Source organism: Gekko japonicus, unplaced genomic scaffold (genome assembly GCF_001447785.1).
Source record: "Gekko japonicus isolate JY-2015 unplaced genomic scaffold, Gekko_japonicus_V1.1 scaffold187, whole genome shotgun sequence".
Classification (NCBI taxonomy): domain Eukaryota; kingdom Metazoa; phylum Chordata; class Lepidosauria; order Squamata; family Gekkonidae; genus Gekko; species Gekko japonicus.
In genome coordinates this window covers 45809-64553 of record NW_015174849.1, presented here as the reverse complement: position 1 = coordinate 64553, position 18745 = coordinate 45809, and the positions used below count along the sequence as shown (strand labels likewise).

General features: G+C 41.5%; 1 protein-coding gene across 1 annotated transcript in view; it reads right to left on the bottom strand.

The window, feature by feature from the left end:
• ALCAM (activated leukocyte cell adhesion molecule) overlaps positions 1-16187 on the bottom strand; it is a 28671-nt gene extending 12484 nt beyond the window's left edge. The window contains exons 1-7 of the mRNA XM_015424525.1: positions 16112-16187; positions 8443-8555; positions 6627-6762; positions 5435-5568; positions 4817-4949; positions 2178-2216; positions 169-286 (exon numbers count right to left, since the gene is read on the bottom strand). Coding sequence (XP_015280011.1) covers positions 169-286; positions 2178-2216; positions 4817-4949; positions 5435-5568; positions 6627-6762; positions 8443-8555; positions 16112-16187 — 749 coding nt within the window. The remainder of the gene's footprint in view (positions 1-168; positions 287-2177; positions 2217-4816; positions 4950-5434; positions 5569-6626; positions 6763-8442; positions 8556-16111) is intronic.
• Between the last annotated feature and the right edge of the window lie 2558 nt (positions 16188-18745).

Sequence of the window (18745 nt, the reverse complement as noted above, 5' to 3'; positions counted from 1 at the left end):
AAATGTTCTTGAATATACCTATTTTTTTCCTGAGAGCTCCATGTGAACACTGATAAACACATGGGACTTAGGACTGGATGGACATAGTTCATTGTTACCTAGATTTTCAGAATGCTATATAAACTGGATGAGTATAAAATGTTAACAATTTTATCAGGGAAGTCTTACTTTGATTTCTTCATGTATAGCCAGTAAGCAACACCAGCAACCAGAGCTGTTAGAAGAAGACCAACCACGACTCCCACTATTAGTTTTGCCTGGTCATTAACATTTTCCCTATTATCATCTAAAACAAAAGAAGAAGAAAACAATGGAGTGACTTGACCAAACAAAGTATGGGAAACTGTTTACGGATCATACATACCCCAAACAGTTTTTAAATTACATTTTTAAAAAATTAAATTACAAAGTTGATCAAGAAGAGCAACGGAGTGACTTGACCAAACAAAGTATGGAAAACTGTTTACAGATCATACCCCAAACAGTTTTCAAATTACATTTTTAAAAATTTAAATTACAAAGTTGATCAAGAAGAGCAATTGTGAAAGCATGCACCTCTAATGGTATTGACAATGATTAAATTGGCTGCTGTGAGCACTCCACAGTTTGTGGGCTAACCTGCTCGGGTCAGGTGACGAGCTTTCCCAAGGAAGGCGCTGTTAGTGCTGTTGGGTGGCTCAGAGCAGGCTCCTGCAGCAGGAGGCTTGAACCCCCTTTATTTCCCTCACTCTCTCCCTGTTATAAGGCTCACAGCCTGTATGGCAGCAAGATGTCCAAGAATACTCTGCCTCGTGTCAGGGAGAGAACAAGAAGACAGTGAGGGAATTAAACGGTGCTCAGGCCTCCTACTGCAGGAGTCTGCTCCAAGCTACCCAGTGGTGTTGAGAAGTCCCTCTTTGCGAGAAGCCTTTGTGCCCTTTACTTCCCTCCCCAGCACAAGGCATAGCAGCTCAAGGGAGAGAGAGAGAGAGAGAGAGACTGCCAAGGCACCCAGAGCAGAGCAACATGATCATGGAGAACAGGAAGGAATCCTGCTATGGCCAGCTTGCTCATTTCCTGAGTCACTACTATGGTGATGGTGGAGGTTTTACCCTCTCTTCCCTGCAGCCAGCTTGTTGTCCTCCTGGCAGCTGCACAGGTACTAGAATGAGAGCACAGAGGCTACACAAAAGAGCAGAAAATTGTTGTAGAGGATGGGTTCTTTATTTCCATCCCCAGAGTAAGAACTGCTGCATACATGTCCTCCAGTCCCTACAGCAGCAGCAGTTTCAAGGTTGGAAGTGACTTCCAGCTACAAGTCCCACCAGGCAATGTCCTTGCCCACTTTTCAGAAACATAGGGCAGGTACTACACTGCGGAACAGTGCCCAGAAGTGCCATATTGAAGAACTATAGGTGGCTTGCAAGCCACTGAGTTCGTATCACTGCCTTAAACCATTTGTTCCACAGCTGTAATAGAGTTACACGTTTCAGTTGGATGGCAAGAATGCCCATATGTCATTCTATCCCTGTCTACAAATAAGAATAACGATACAAGGGACCATCCCCTGAGTTTCAGTAGCAGAGTTTTATATTTAACAGTCAATATTAAGCCACTCACTTCTGATTTGCCAACACTGTTTGCAATTTAGATGTTTTCACCTAGATGTATACTAAATGCTCCTGTCACTCGGTGAATCTTGCTGTTCAGAAATATGTTACTGGTTCTCTTTTCAAATTGCTGTATCTCAATTATTTGTCCTGCTTTGGACCTTACTAGTCGTGTAACCTCTGATATTTCTTTAATTTTTTATGGCTATGGTCTCTAATTGCTGTAACATTGCTTCTATGTTTGAAAACCTCTGTTCCTTACTCCAAACCTAGGTGACAGCATAAAACTCATATGCTACCGGGGTAAATGACCTGACGTATTCACTCATTTAGTTCTAGTACAATTACTAGATAATCTTGAGGGAGAACCTGACATTCTTTCATAAATGTGACTTCATCTTTGATTACCAGTTCCATAAATTGCAAGAGTAGTTTGTTTTTCAAATATGTAGTAGGTCAGCCTATCCTGAGGATCAGTTTTATTTCTTTATTTTTCTAATACTACTGTAAGGCAGAGGTAAGTGAGAAAAATGCATAAAACATTTTTGATTGAACAGTGCAGTGTCTTCTATTTTTTATGGTACTTACTATTTCTTTCATCTGGTTCATCAGATTCTGGAATATTTACTGAAAAAGAAAAAAAAAACCCAGAACCATAGATATATGAAAGTCACCTTCAAAAGTTTCAATCTCCTGTGATATTTAACAATAAAAAGATCTATTTTTCAGCTGGGACAGAAGTGTTCATACTTAATGCAGCATCAGCCACACAACAAAATGATTAATCTTATTTCTTTAGGCAGCAATCCTTACTTTATATCTATAATGTATCATATGAAAGAGCTTTATTCCAAAAATGACAAGTTTAATCTTATAAATGCTTAGTCAGAAGAAATATTTATGTGTTACCCTGCCTGTATGCTGACTTTTCATCACTTTATTATTGTAGATAGATTTGATTAAACTTTAGCACCCTTGGGTGAATTCAGGCAAACACTTCTTGATCAGTGCATCTGCTGGAGACTATAAAACAAGCTGAGAAGGGCACCACATGATTCATGGTGATTGTCCATGTAATCCATGATGCAATCACAACAGGATAGACTGTACCCCTAGCGAAGGGGGGCTTGAAGGTAATGATGGTACTACCTTCAGGATTAAAAATCCAGCGAAGGGGGGCTTGAAGGTAGATAGTATGATGGTACTACCTTCAGGATTAAAAATAAAGCTCCCTAACCCAAGTTTGAAAATAAGATGAATTTTTTTGTAGTCAAGTTGTTTATTGTGCAAAGATGTATATTTATGTTCTGTCCACATGTCTTCCATCCAATTTATTCTTTTGAAGGAGTACTATATGTTCTGAATAATCAAAGCACTATATTTGTACCTGGGAAACTACGATAATTCTCTCTGTTGCCACTCATTATAATTGTGCCAGGCATATGGTGTGTAGTTGTCTGTTAAGACGTTTGATGGATTTCCCCCATAATGTAATTAGGGATATCTTCTATCCTGTTGCCTAAACTATTTTCTGATAGTTGAATTGTTTTTAAAAGGTAGCAAAAGTATAGCTAACAAAACTAAATAGCTCCTTTCCTTATCTTCTGTTACACGTGGCCAGGATATGAGACATCTGACACTGAAAAGGCACTTGCAGGGGTTTCATGAAAAGTGTGGTTTGGAACCATTTCTGCTTTTTCAATGGAAAGGCTCTATGGAACTTAAGAATTTTGGGCTGCATGCCAAATTATTTGTGTTTTTGACAATAATTGTCATCTTTACTATATCCAGACAAAAAACCTGTGCCTGACTAATGTGTCTGTGCAAACTGTATGGGCTGATCACTCAGAGGGCAGACGTCACATTCATCTCTCTGGGGTCTGTTCCTCAGTTGAGGGCTATGAAGTTTTCCTTTAAAAAACAAAACCTGGTATTTCTAAGTACTACAGGAACCACAAATATGTACAGCTAGAAAAATAATCCAGTTCAGCTTCAGTGTGGAAGTAGAGATCTCTTCACTCAGAACTGCTAATAGAGGCAAAACTACTCAATGAGGCTTCAGTTAACTACCAACTTAAGCTCCAGCTTAAACTTATTTCAAATACTGTGAACATAAAGGCTACCAAGTGCTCCCTTCTGCTCTCAGCCTTCAAGGAGAACTGTGCTTCTTGCCTGAGTTTTTGACTCACATTTGGACTTTGCTGGACCTTTACCTTTCCAGGATGAGAACCATCTTTTGTTTAGTTCTTCCTCCCAGTATGCAAATAGTGTGATTTAACACTAGCAGCAATTCAGAACAACTAGCTAGCACAAGATCTATCCAAATGCTGGCATGGATGTCTTAAGAACATGACTTGAAATAGCTACTCTTTTCCTCCTCTCAAAAACGTTTTTATTTTTAATATTTAGCTTGATGAAGAGTTTTGGTGAGCTCAAAAGCTTGCACAACATTTTGTGTAATTTTGGTTGGCCATAAGGACTTTGGTTTTTGCAGAGGTATGTTGCCATCATATATGCACTGTTTTGGAAGTAAGACCCATTAAACCCAATAGGATTTCTGAGAAAACACATTATGATAGCAAGCTACTAGTCAGCAGAAGGCTGTCAGATAGATGTGGTCAAAATTGCTGTAGGACAAGTTACCCACATGAAAGCATCTATAGATAAATGTAATTAAAATGCTAATTTGGTCTTGGCCTAGAAGATATGGGTAGTTGTCAAATTATAAGGCTATAAATTAACAGTGATAAAAGAGAATACAGCAGTCTTTGCATGAAAGACTAGCAGTATAATCCTAAACAGAATGATACCCGTTTAAGCTTGCTGCCTTCAATAGGCTTAGACAGCTCTAACTCTACTTAGGATTGCACTGTGAGACAGTTAAACACTCCTGGAGTCCTTGGCATGGACACTTATCAGCTAAAGTATGTTAGCATAGCCAAACTCATTTCACATTTTTGGTCATCTTCCAGAAAAAGAAATAAATGCCAGAATTTACCATGGCAACCCAGTTCTGAGGAATGAGCTGTTAAGTGTTTGCTCATTTCTTTCCGATTTCTGTGTGCATACAATAAAGCAACTTGGAAAAACAACATTCTGGCATAGAGCTACATATGAGAAAACAGTGATGAATATTTTGTGTGAAAGTAGATGGAAGCAAGAAAGAATCACTTCTCTTGTTCTTATTTTTTAAAACTTTCCTTTTTTAAAAAAATAACCATACTTACTAGCAGATACATTCAAAGATGTTATGGTTCTTTCTAGCTGATTTTCTGCAGTACATGTTAAAGTAACATTTTCCTCAGGAGCAATTATGATTTTACTGGAAAACTTGCCATTGACATATTTAGTCTCCTCTGTCTGGAAACAAAATTAATCAAGGTTACTGAAAGAACAACAAATCTCTAAAATAATTTAGAAGGTGATCTAAATTAGATATATACCTGGTTTCTCTGTGTGGTTATGGATACATGTATGGTTACACAGTGTGAACGATACATTTACAAGTTTTGGGGCTTAGGTTCCATTGCTCACCATAGATTTTATATTATCTGTCTCTTGCAAGAAATTTGTAAAATTCCTTTGAACAATATTCTTCAGACAAATATATTTTTCTGTCACAATTTTCTTGTTGGATTCTGTCCTTTACTGGTTACTGTTAGTTATTTAGACAATAAATGAAGGCCAGTACCACTCCAATGCAAAACCCAGCTGCATCAAAGGTAGTAAATTAAATAACCAACTTTATCAGAGGGGAGAAATCTTTATAACTAACACTTCTAGGTGATTGCTTTCCAGCTGCAATTGAAAAGTATCATTCAGAAACTAATGAGAAATTTACTTGCTTTATTATTAAGGGTTCCAATGCCAGTGGCTGTCCATTGTACGGCTGGCTTGGGATAACCTTCCACATGACACGATATTGTTTTAAATGTTCCATCTGAGCTGGTTTTCTTTGACATTTTGATCTGAGGTCTTCCTAAGGGGGGAAAATTATCAAAGGAACAAGTTGCACATATATTTTCTAAATTTGTGATCTACTTATTGCCTCGCTACGAAAGATTCAAAATAACTAACAAGTATAAAAGACTTAAAACTAATATTTAAGAGGGGTTTACTTAAATACTCAAATAAGAAGGGCCAATAGATAAATCAAACTGAGGACTACATGAAGTATTAGAACAAAATTAGAGTCCAGTGGGGCACTGCGTGGCAACCCTGGGCTTCCTTGGTGGTCTTTCATCCAAATACTGACCAGAGATGACCCTGCTTAGGTTCTGAGATCTGACGAGACTGGGCTAGCCTGGGCCATCCAGGTGGATGCAAGAGATGAGCAGAGGTGGTTTACTATTTTCCCCCGGGTGAGGTACGGGGGGCGGGGCACATGATGAAGCCCCGCCCCCTGCTTCCGCCCGCCTCGCTTCCAGCCCTCATTCAGCCAGGAGGAGGCAGGAGAAGAGGGAGGGTAAGTTGCTTCCTCCCCGCCTCTCCCCACCCCTGCCTGCCTGGGGCCAGGGAGGGCCTTGGCGGGGCTTCCTCGCACTCCCGCTGGCCTTGCAGGTCCACCGCCGGGCCCCTGATGTCAGGGGGTGTGGCATATGCTAATGAGTTATGCTAATGAGTTCCCCTAGCTCTTTTTCTACGAAATGACCCCTGGTAATAACTATGTTAGAACTGGTGATTGATGTGTCCTAATTTGTGAGAATCCCATCCTTAGACCCCCCCATCCATCTCCATTTCATTGTCTGATCAAGTGTGCATGCACACGAAAGCTCACACCTTGAATAAAACTTTGTTGGTCTTAAAGGTGCCATTAGACTCTAACTTTGTTCTATTGCTTCAGACCAACACGGCTTTATCTATATGAAGTATATACCAGTTCCCTGGAGGCCTGGTCAAATGTATAGCTCTTTACCCTCTCACTAAATATATATGCTGTCAAACACGTGGGGCTGTTCTCAGCAGACATTTCAAAGTTTTGAAAGCAATATGGAAATGATAGTCAGTGACATCACATGATAATCTGCTCACCCTTACCTTCTACTACCAGTGTAAGCGTTTGCCTCTTCTTCAACCCTTCAACTTCCTGTAAGGTAGTTTCGCAGATATAATTTCCTGCATCCTTATACTGTAAATTTGAAAAAGATGGACTTGACCGCATTCTGGTATTGTCCTGATAAAAAGTAGCAAGTGAAAATTAAGTACATTCACAAATTTAAACAGGGTAGCCTATAGGTTTCATAACAAGTTACTTCAGTGACACCAATTGCTTTGCAGCTACCTCCATTTTATATTTTTTAAAGTTACTTTAAATAAACAACCTACTTATTATTAAATTCCAACTGTCCATCTACACAAAAACATAGATGTGTCATACCTTCCTGTACAAAAAATGTTCAGCTATACATGCTTCCCTTGGCTTCTAGTTGTGATGTAGTTTGATCGCCATCATTTAAGGGTTAAGTCTATAGTTTTACTCTTGATTTTATTGTTTTATATTAATGTTGTAACCTGCCCTGAGCCCACTTGCAGAAGGGCAGGTTAGAAATTGAACCAAATAAATAAATACATTTCTACTTGCAAAGAATGTAGAAGATACAAATGCACAACTGCCTCCCAATCCCAGACAATGACAATGACCCATCTGAGTGCACAACAAAGAGCAATTCAAAAGATCTTCAGAGCTCCTGCCATTAACTCCTGCATTACATCAAACCCCTTGCTGTGCAAGGCATGGTCTAGATCAGGACATTGTTATCTTTTTTATAATTCTTTGAGAGGACCAAGGTATAAACCTGAACAGCTGGATTCTTTTTCTACACAAGTCCCTTCAGAGCAACTCCATGCACTATTGGAGCTGTGTATGGATTTAGGATTTGGGACACTTAAGAGTTACTGAAGTATATGGGGGGGAAACGACCTATATCCAAGTACTCCAGTATATACCATATGCCTATGATCACTTCAGTGTCATTAAAAGATATATTGCCTCCACAAATCATTATTCAAATGGATAATATTTTTAAAACTCTATGTATTACATCAGTTATGTTGAACGGTACTGCTGAAAATGATCAATACTTATTTAATCATCTCTATATTTACTGACTTATTTTTCCCCAGATGTAGGACAATAAAAGTTATTTTTTTAAGTGGTTAATTGATTTACATTTTATGACTGTAGAAAAACAGGACAGGATGTTGTGAGATAGCAGCTATTGATGACTTCAGAATTCAAACTGTTAATCATCCTTATTTACAACTTCAGCTTCCCATTCAAAGCTTACATTGTTGTCTCCATACTCACAGAATAGTAAAGGTAGTTCACATTAATTAGTTATGCTTATTCCGCTACGCAGTGTTTTATTATAGAGAGATACAACTGGTCTTTACACAACATTAATTACATTCAACCTGATTCACAAGTGTTATGTAGGAAAGAGCCATCATTGGCTGAGTGTATTTACATGATACTTCAAAGTAATGACTGCTAAAAGGGAGGTTAAAGAAATACTCCTGATTTTATGTTCCTCACAGCTAAAGAGAAGCACACGTCTTTTGTCTTCTGGTAACTGGGTATTAAAGAAAATGAGACTTCACATTGGCATTTGTCCTGTTTCCTCAGCTCTTCCAATCATCTGTACATTCTTTGTTCCTGGCAGTTGCCGGGCAGCAAGCATGTACACCAAGGCTTTGCTGGAAAGAGTTTGGATTTAAAACTGTCTAACAAAATTTTTATTATATTCCCTGAAAAAATATTGTTCTTTTAAAGTCTGAAGAAACATGAAGGATGACCAGACAAGAGACATGAACACATTAATAAGTAACAGCAGCAAAATTATACAATCCTTACCTTTAGCCAAAACAAAGTGGCATTTCTACTAGAAGAAACTGTACAGGATACAGGTAGTGCCTCTCCAATCTGTTTAATAACTGTTCCGCTGGGAATAAGGGACAAATCCAAATCTGTTGAATGGAATTGGAGGAAAGCAGAAACACATCAGAACAAACCCTGCATCTTTATTTAGAAAGAAGAGGTAAATACGTTTGGCTAATTCCAGTTAAAGCTGTTTTTTCTGAGTCCAGTCAATTCCTTTATATAAGAGAACAGAACATATTCTTCAAAAGGCAGCAGCAAAATATCTGAATAGCAACTGAAATTATTGGATAGCACAAAGTGAAGTATTGTACATTTTCTTTGCTGGATCATGTCAAAAACCAAAAGGATTTATTCAAACAAGAAAAAAGACATAGTATGAGAAGTACTGGGGAAAATATAACTTTATAAAAACACTACTGCCACTGCTAACATGCAAAATAAACCAGAGATGATGTTGAGGTTTTTTGGTTTTGTTCTGTTTTGTTAGTAATGGCACAAAATTTGACTATCAAAGATAAAACAAAAGAATAATAGTATATAATGGGCAATGATGAAGAGAATTCTGTTTTAACATATTTCTCTAATATAGGAATTTAGAATGGAAACAAAATGTTTCAGCCCTGACTGTGTTGGCAGAAAGGTGGGGTACAAAAATACTCTAAATAAATAAGGAGCCTTTATAAGTGGCTGCAACCCCTTGCTCATTGAACCTTGCCTGAAAAGAGGAATCCATAATCCTGATGATTCAACATCTTTATAATGATTTGGAGGAAGGAATAGATGGAATGCTTATTAGGGGTAGCAAATACAGTAGAAGATAGAGTCAGGATGCAGGATGATCTTGACAGGCTGGAAAACTGGGCTAAAACAAATAAAATGAATTGCAATGAGATAAATGTAAAGTTCTGCATTTAGGTAGGAAAAATCAAATGCATAATTATAGAATAGGGGAAACTTGCCTTGGCAGTAACAAACAAATGCAGTTCCCTGATGGAAAATAACTATATGGAACTGTTAAAAGAGATCAAGAAAGATTTAGAAAATTGGAAGGACTTTCAACTATCTCTAATGGGGAGAATAGCTACCATTAAAATGAACCTACTTCCAAAACTGAGATTTCTATTCCAAACTATACCAATAATACAAAACCAAAGCTATTTCAAAGAACTAGATAAAATTATAACTTGGTTTATTTGGCAAGGAAAGAAACCAAGAATTAAATTTAAAACACTCCAAGACACTAAGAATAGAGGTGGGTTCGCCATGTCAAACTGGTCTCTACACTATAGAGCAGTAGCGTTGGCTTGGATCAAAGGCTGGATAACTTTGGACAATACTAGACTTCTGAAATTAGAAGGCCAAGATTTGCTCCTAGGATGGCATGCATTCATTTGGTGTGGAAAAGCCGATATCCACAAATATTTCAAACAGCACTGGATTAGAGCTTCCTTATGGAAAGTCTGGGAACAAACCCGAAACTGTTTCTATACTAAGACCCCAAGATGGGTGACTCCCCTGGAAGCTTTTACAAACCCAAATGCTTACCAAGAAGAAACTGCTGTAAGGTACCAAGACCTGTTAGACACTCGGCAAGAACTTAAAACAATACAAAGATGTAACTAGTGGCAAATGGTTCAAATTGAGTCTAGATATAGTAAAGATAAATCAATGGGTTTCTACAACAATCTCTTGGAAATAGATAAGATCTTGATGTATATAGATCAGAAATTTATTTTAAAAATGTATAACCTGCTTTTAGAAAATAAAATGCAAGACAAAATGGTGAAGCGTTTTATGATAAAATGGGCACAAAATCTGGGACATACTATTGATTGGTATCAATGGGCATAAATTTGGGAAAAAATATAAAAATTACAAAAGCAGTTCCATATAAGGAAAATATGTATAAGATGTTCCACAGATGGTACATTACTCCTGATATCCTGTCAAAAATTGACTCAAAATGTTCAAATGTATGCTGGAAATGCCAAAGTAAAGTAGGGGCTTTCTATCATATGTGGTGGCAGTGTGAAAAAGCTAAGAGGTACTGGGCATGGATATATGAAATAGTACTAAAAACCCTTAAAGGTCTCTATACCCTTTGCTCCAGAATTATTTTTGCTGATTATTATGCCTGATCAATGTAATAAAACTGATACCTATTTCATATTATAAGTGATTACCTCAGCTAGAATATTGTTTGCTAAATACTGGAAGAGGGCAGAAATACCACCCAGAAGCGAAATCATCAACAAAATACTGGAAACAGCAGAAACAGATCTATTTGAAAAAACATGGTCAAGTTCCTATACCTGGATTGAAAACTACGATATGTCAAAAAATACAATTAATTAGAAACTTGAGGAAATATATTTATAAAGCTATACAAACCTGTAAAAAAGAGATGTTACAGTGACGACACGGTTTATTGGCAAGTAAAGAATAATGTAAAGAAGGCAAAGTTAATTTTTAATGTATCGATATAAACTCCCCCCCCCATCTATTTGTCTGTATTTATGTCTGTATGTCTTATGTTGAAAATAAAGAAATAGAAGAAGAAGAAGAAGAGTTGGATTTATACCACATCCTTCACTCGGAGTCTCAGAGTGGCTTACAATCTCTGTCCCTTCCTCTCCGCGCAACAGACCCCTGTAAGGTGGGTGGGGCTGAGAGAGTTCAGGGAGAACTGTGACTGACCCAAGGTCATTCAGCTGGCTTCATGTGGAGGAGTGAGGAATCAAACCCAGTTTTCCAGATTAGAGTCCACCACTCTTAACCACTACACCAAACTGGCTCTCAGTTTTGACAGACCAAAATTCTTTACTTGCTCAAAATCTTTGGTACTACAGTACTAAATCTTCAGTACTATATTACTTAAGCCTGTGAATTCCACACCTTAATTGAAAGTAGCATAGCTTGATTTCCTGAACAGCTCCATTTGGAACAAGACTGCAGTTCCCTTGGCTCTGGACACTTTTCAGTCTGGCTTTAGGCCAGGCTATGAGACAGAAAATTATCTAGTGGAGCAGACAGCAGACCTGGCTTGTGTGACTGAGACCTGGGTGAGGGAGGGTGAAACGGTTGCCTTGAGTCAACTAGCCCCACCAGATTTCTTAATCCTTCACCAGTCCCAGACTAATGTGTGGCGGAGGGGGAGTGGTGCTACTAATCTGGGAGGCTTTCTCCTTCAGACCACTCCCTGAGGCAAAGATAGCTGGCACTGACTGTGTGGGCATAGAGTGGGAGGCCGAGGAAAGTTTGGCCATTTGGCTGGTGTACCGACCACCTAATGCACCAGCAAATGCCAGGCCAGGCCTGTTGGACGCTGTATCTAGCTGGGCCTTGAAGTACCCCAGACTTTTGGTCTTGGGTGTCTTCAACATGCATGCAGATGATGTGACCTCCTCTTAGGTCATGGACCTAGTGTCATCCATGGCGGCAGTGGGACTCTCCCAGTTTGTTTTGACCCCCCCACACACACCAAACAGGCCACACGCTGGACTTGATCTTTGCCTCAGGGACCGGATTACTGCAAATGCAGTACCATGTTCGGACCATCTGGCTTTGGAGGCTCAGCTGGGTATCCCTAACCCTCCCTGTTTAGGCGGCAAGCAAATTTATTGCCTGTAGAGCCAAATGAACCTCAGCAGGTTCCAGGAAGCCCTGTGGGATCCAATTCCCCCTGGTAGCCCGTTGGATGTGCTGTTGGAAGACTAGCAATCCTGTCTTTTTGAAGCCATCAACGAGGTTGCTCCCAAGTGTCCTCTTTGTGCTCGTACCAAATTAGCTCTGTGGTATACCCTGGAGCTTTGGCGGATCAAATGAGAGCTAAGACGACTAGAGAGAGGGTGGCAGCGAGTTTGTGATGATGCTACAAGAGCATCCTATAGGTTGTTCATGAGAACCTATGAGATGGCAGTGAAGGCCACAAAGAGACACTTCTACAGATAACAGGAAGTACTTCTTCACCCAAAGAGTGATTAACACATGGAATTCACTGCCACAGGAGGTGGAGGCGGCTACAAGCATGGAAAACTTCAAGAGGGAATTAGATAAGCATATGGAGCAGAGGTCCATCAGTGGCTACTAGCCACAAGGTATAGATAGGAACTCACAGGCTGGGGCAATGTACTGTATTCTTGGTGCTTGGGAGGCAACAGTGGGAGGGCTTCTAGTGTCCTGGTCCCACTGCTGGACCTCCTGATGGCACCTGGTATTTTTGGCCACTGTGTGACAGAGTGTTGGACTAGCTGGGCCATTGGCCTGATCCAACATTGGCTTCTCTTATGTTCTTATGTATGCGAGCTCCATTGCATCTGACCGCTCTCCCAGGACAATGTTGAGAAGACCCTGGCAGCTGTGAAGCCTACCACATGCCTCCTAGATCCCTTGCGGCGATGAGGTGCAGACCCCCCTGTGGAAGATTATCAATCTGTCCCTTCTATTGGAGACCTTCCCAGGGCGACTGAATGAGGCAGTCGTCCAAACTCTCCTCAAGAAACCATCGCTGGACCCTACATTCCTTAACAACTACTTTCCAGTGTCTAACCTACTGGTCATGGATAAGGTAGTAGAGATGGCAGTGGCAACACAGCTCCAGATCTTCTTGGATGAAGCTAAAGTCCTGGATCCCTTCCAGTCTGGTTTTTGCCCTACCCACGGGATGGAGACAGTGCTGGTTGCCCTGGTAGATGATCTCTGAAGACATCTGGATTGAGGTGGATCAGTGCTGATGATACTTCTTGATCTGTCAGCAGCATTTGATATGGTTGACCATGATGTGTTAACCCACTGCCTTGTTGATGTGGGGGAAAGGGGGCTTGTATTGCAGTGGCTGACCTCCTTCCTCCAACGTCAGGGACAGAGGGTGGCACTTGGGGGAGAGTTATCCTAACGACACCCACTGGAATGTGGTGTGCCACAAGGAGCAATTCTCTCCCCCATGCTCTTTAACATCTATACGCGCCCCCTCACCCAGATTATCTGGAGATATGGGCTGGGATGTCACCAGTATGCGGATGACACCCAGCTCTACCTACTGATGGACAACCACCCAGTCATGGCCCAGGTGATCTGGACAGGGAACTACAGGCTGTGGCTGGATGGTTACGACAGAGCCGACTGAAGTTAAATCCATCTAAGATGGAGGTCCTGCACCTGAGTCGTGGGAGATTGAGTCAGGGAATCAGGCTCCCAACCTTGGATGGGGCTCCATAGGTGCCAATGTCAAGGGTGAAGAGTCTGGGGGTGTTTCTGGATGCCTCCCTCTCTATGGAGGCTCAGGTCACTGCCACTGCCAGATCTGCCTTTTTCCACCTGAGACAGATCAGGCAGTTGGCCCCTTATCTCACCCCCCCATGATTTGGCTACAGTGACCCATGCAATGGTCACTTCCAGATTGGATTATTGTAACTCTCTCTACGTGGGGCTACCCTTGATTCAGCTCTGGAAGTTGTAGCTGGTGCAGAATGGGTATTGATGGTGATGCCTGTGTGGGCTCAGATCCACCCAGTGCTGCATGAACTGCACTGGCTGCCCATCGAATACCGGATCCATTTCAAGGTGTTGGTGCTTACCTTTAAAGCCCTATATGGTCAGGGGCCAGCATACCTTCGAGACTGCCTTTCCCGATATGAGCCCCATAGAGCACTGAGGTCTATCAACCAACATCTTTTGGTAGTCCCCGGCCCCAGGGACATCTGGCTTGCCTCAACTATAGCCAGGGCCTTTTTGACCTTGGCCCCCACCCGGTAGAATGAGCTCCTGTATGAGATCAGGGCCCTGAGGGATTTATTACAATTCCACAGTGCCTGCAAGATGGAGCTCTTCCACCAGGCTTTTGATTGAGGCCGTGGACATCCCTTTCTCTCCCCCCCCCCCGGTGGCCTGGACCTGAATAGTCATAGGAGACTACCTACACTTGAGACATCTAGTTAAACTATACACTGCACTTTATGAAAATGTTGTTATACTGTTTTAATCTGTTTTAGTTGTTTTTAACTGTATTGTGTACTGTACTTAGATGGTTTTATGTTGTTTTATGAAGCCAAATGGCCTTGTTAAGCTGCCCTGAGCCTGCTTTGGCAGGGAGGGTGGGTTACAAATTAAATAAAGTGGTTCACCCTTGAAGGCTCATGGATCCAAATGGATTCCAAAACACTCCGGGGGACTGATTCAGTTACTGTGATGTACCATGCTGTTGACAAGATCCTGGGATCTGTGAAAGCTACCACTTGTTCTTTAGTTCCTTGTCCACCCTGGGTGGATGTTGAAATCGTTTAAGGACCACATAAATGAGTCACTGATGACTATCATAAATCAATCACAGTCTCATGACACCTTCCCCCAGCTACTCAAGGAGGCCATCATTCCATCCCCTCATTTACAAAAATATTCACTATATCTACAGAATAATTTTGTGGCCAATTATCATGGAGTGCACTTAAAAAAACAGGTTCTTAGTGCAGCAGAATCAGAGATATCATAAAAGTCAGACAGGTTCACCTTAGAGTGAAAGAAAAAGACTCCTTTGCCTTAACTGTAGTGTTCCTATCAGAATTCAGAGACTAAGGGGAATATCAGACAGCCGATATATTCCAGTTCAGGAACTGTTCCCTAACGGTTTCTGGTCTGACATTTCAGACAGAACCATTTTAGTAACAGTTCCCTACCGGAATATATTTTCATTTTCATACAGAAATGCTTTTGTCCCATTCAGAAAACATGGCTGAACCGTTTTACCTGCAAACTGTTTCCAAGCAGTCTCCACTTTTCTATACCGTTTCTGAAGCGCTACGGGTGCTGTGTAAAATGCCCCGTACTGCTTCCTCCTGCGCCACTTTGTTTTCCTGCCCTTTTTTACCTGCGTGGGTGATCTCCGTTATTTTTTTTTAACGTTTATTTTAGAGTGCTACGATGTTATAGCACTATAACATAACACCAAAAGAGCAACCCCATAGGAATGCCTGGACTCCACTGGGATACATGAGATGGCTACATCTGCCACCTGGAAACAAGTACCTCATTGGACTGCAGGCTTTGGCAGGAAATCAGGGCATCAGTGATTGGTGTGCTAACCCTTCTATGCCCACTGTGAGTCCTTGCATTGTGGGGGGATGACAGAATCCAGGAAGCTCTGCATTCAACACAAAGAAATTATGCTTATTTCCAAGGCAGACCTTCATGTTGAAGAGCTCCTCCAGAATCACCTCCTTCACAATAAGGAATGCAGTTGACAGGCCCACACCAAACTGATGTCTGAGTTCCCTGAATACTTTTTGTTTGGCCAGGTACCATAGGGTGATGGCCAGTCTTTTATACACTGGAATGGATATCCTAATGTGAGTGTTCTGCCACTCCAGACGGTGCCTCAGGGAACCAGCTAGTTCAAAAAAGGTTGCCCTAGACATCTGGAAATTCTTCAGCCAGTCTTTATTGATCCATGTGCCCATCACAGTGTTGTTCCACCAGTCCTCACTCCTCTCTTTTACCCACCAACATCGAGGGACTCTATGGGCAGCAATGACAGGTGCCAATGCCCTGATAGATGCCCTCCAATTGTACCTGGTGGGTGCATGACTCAAGACAGGCATGTCAGTTCTCCTCCTCCTAGAGAGATGAAGGAAGTGCGTAAGCACCTCACTTAAAGCTGCTGTGCTGCTGATCATCATCTGCAACACCTCCAGGATCAGTTGCAACAAGGTAGTTATGGAGACCATGACTAATAGATCAGTAGCCTCTCACACAATCACACAAAACTACTCTAACCAGACAATCCTACCACTCACCAACTTCAGCCCACAAAGATAAGGGGTTTGCCTTCCTGCCCTTTATACCTGATCCAGTTCTGTGCCATTCACTTCCCAGCCAATCGCCTCTTGGTATGGATGGATGCACATCAGGCTGGGTCAGCAACATCTGTCTCACCAATCACTGATGCCCTGATCTCCCGCCTAAACCTGCTGTCCAATGAGCATTTTCTCCCCAGCTGGCAACCTGACAACCAATCACCTTCCCCTGACTCACAGTGGGCATGGAAGGGTTAGCAACATCTGTTACACCTGCTGTCCAATGAGGTACTTGTTTCCAGGTGGCAGATGTAGCCATCTCATGTATCCCAGTGGAATCCAGGCATTCCAATGGGGTTGCTCTTTTGGTGTTATGTTATAGCACTATAGCACCATAGCACTCTAAAATGAACATTCAAAAAAAAAAAAAAAAAAAAGGACAGAGATACCGAACTATCTAGCAGCCGTGCACTGAAAAAGAAAAATTAAAAAAAAAAAAAAAAAGGACAGAGATCACCCACGCGGGCAAAAGAGAGCGGGAAAACAAAGTGGCGCACTCTGAAATGCCAAACCACTTCAGAGACGGCTCCTTACCAGTAGGGGAAAGGCTGCGTGAAATGGCAGCCCTGTACCGGTTCACTCCAAGCCAGTACAATAACAACTTAAAAACGGCTTAAAAGGGTAATGCGAAATTCCCCTAAATGTCAGCCTAAGCTGAAATACACTTTACATAGATATCAGAACTGGGATGGTTATTTGGCAAGAGTGATTGGGTAGTGTGCTGAAACTCCCTTTCAAGCCAAAAGGAACAGGGTTATATCTTCTGCAGAGAAAAAGATTAATTCCTGCCCTATTTCTCTGGGTGTTTAGCTCTGAGGAGGACCTTGGGTCTGATATGAAGAGGAAACAGTTTTAGATAACTCAGGAGACAGAAATAAACTGTAGTTTCAAGAAAGGAGTGAGTTACGTGCTCAAAGAAAGAGACCCACTCCAGGAAAACTGCACTATCATTGGAAACTCTGAAGAAACATTGTTGCTGTGACTAAAATACTAAGTAAAACATCTCTCCCTGTTAAGAGCCTAGAATATATGCTGTATATTGCTTCTATATTCACATGCCTTCTCCTGCAATGTCTTTTGATAACATGCTGTGTCTTGTTTCCTGTTGCAAGCCAAATGGTGAGGTCAAATGGCCTCAATAGCCACGCCATAAACCCACATTCTTTCACACTTTCATGCCAAAAGCCAGACCTCATGGCTACACTTTCTGGTCCGCATGCGACAAGTCACATACTCAATGAAGTAGCTGGAGTTTGGGGTCAGCTGACTGCAGGCGGGGTCTCCAAACTCCTGGCCAATCTATACACAGCTATGGCAACCAGAAATTGGCCACACACCCCTGCTACTCTGATTGGCCAAAGGCCACGGCTAGTCATGATTAGCTTGGGGTATAATTGTTTGATCCCTATGGGAGTGAGTTCTCTTGCTCTCTCCCCTGTCATTGTCTGTTTTATTGCACCTGAAATGCTGTCTCTTGGAACACAAGGACCTGCTTTGTGAACTGGAGCACATGGTTGTGCAAAGATGGGATTTCTCCTCAAAATCCCTTGGTACTTGGACTATTTTGGACGGATACTCCTGACTTGGTAACTATGAATCATTAATGTTTAGTTAAGGCAAACAGCCCTAGCCTTTGTTATTTTTGTAATCTCTGGTAGTCTATGCTAAGCTCCGTACTGAATAAAGATCCTTCTTATTTCTAATTGTCTCTGGTGTTGTAACTGAATTCCAAGTCTAAGTCTATGCTACCATTGGAGGGTAAAAAGCATGCATCTCTGGAGTTGCTAATGTGTTAAGTCCCAGATGCTAACTAAGGGCTGGAATCTCTCCCTTAGGAAAGGCAGGGACTAGTGAAAAGAGGTTCTGGTGGCAAATTGTCTGGAAACCAGAGAGACTATAGACCATCTCGTGGTTTGTTTAATGTATTGAAAAGTACAGGATTCCCTCTCATCATGCCTGGACTGGCCTGTGCGGGCTAATCCTGTACATATGCCAACAAGCTTCAAGATCATTATTTTGCCTGTTAAAAGAAGTGTACTTTGGAATATCAACAGGTTTTACCACAGCTTTTCCAATCCCTGACTACACCTATTCATCCCTTGCCTGTTCAATAAACTTAAGATTTCTGTTAGAATGTTATTCTGTCTCAAGTGCCATTTCAAACGGTAAAACAAGAGGACTCCTCTTTTCCCCATCAAGTTCCCCGACAGGGTTAAAAGCCAAATTATATTCTCTGTGACAGGGTGGAACAAACAGACTACCAAAACCACAAATATTAACACACTACTTGGGGCTGCTCTGTCATAGTAGGGAACAAAACTTTTGGTGGGAAAACCTGCCTGATAGTGGTGGAGTGACAGGGGTCCTTCATACCCTACCTCTAATATGCTGTTTCTGGGCAACATAACTGAAAGCAGTGGCAGACTAAC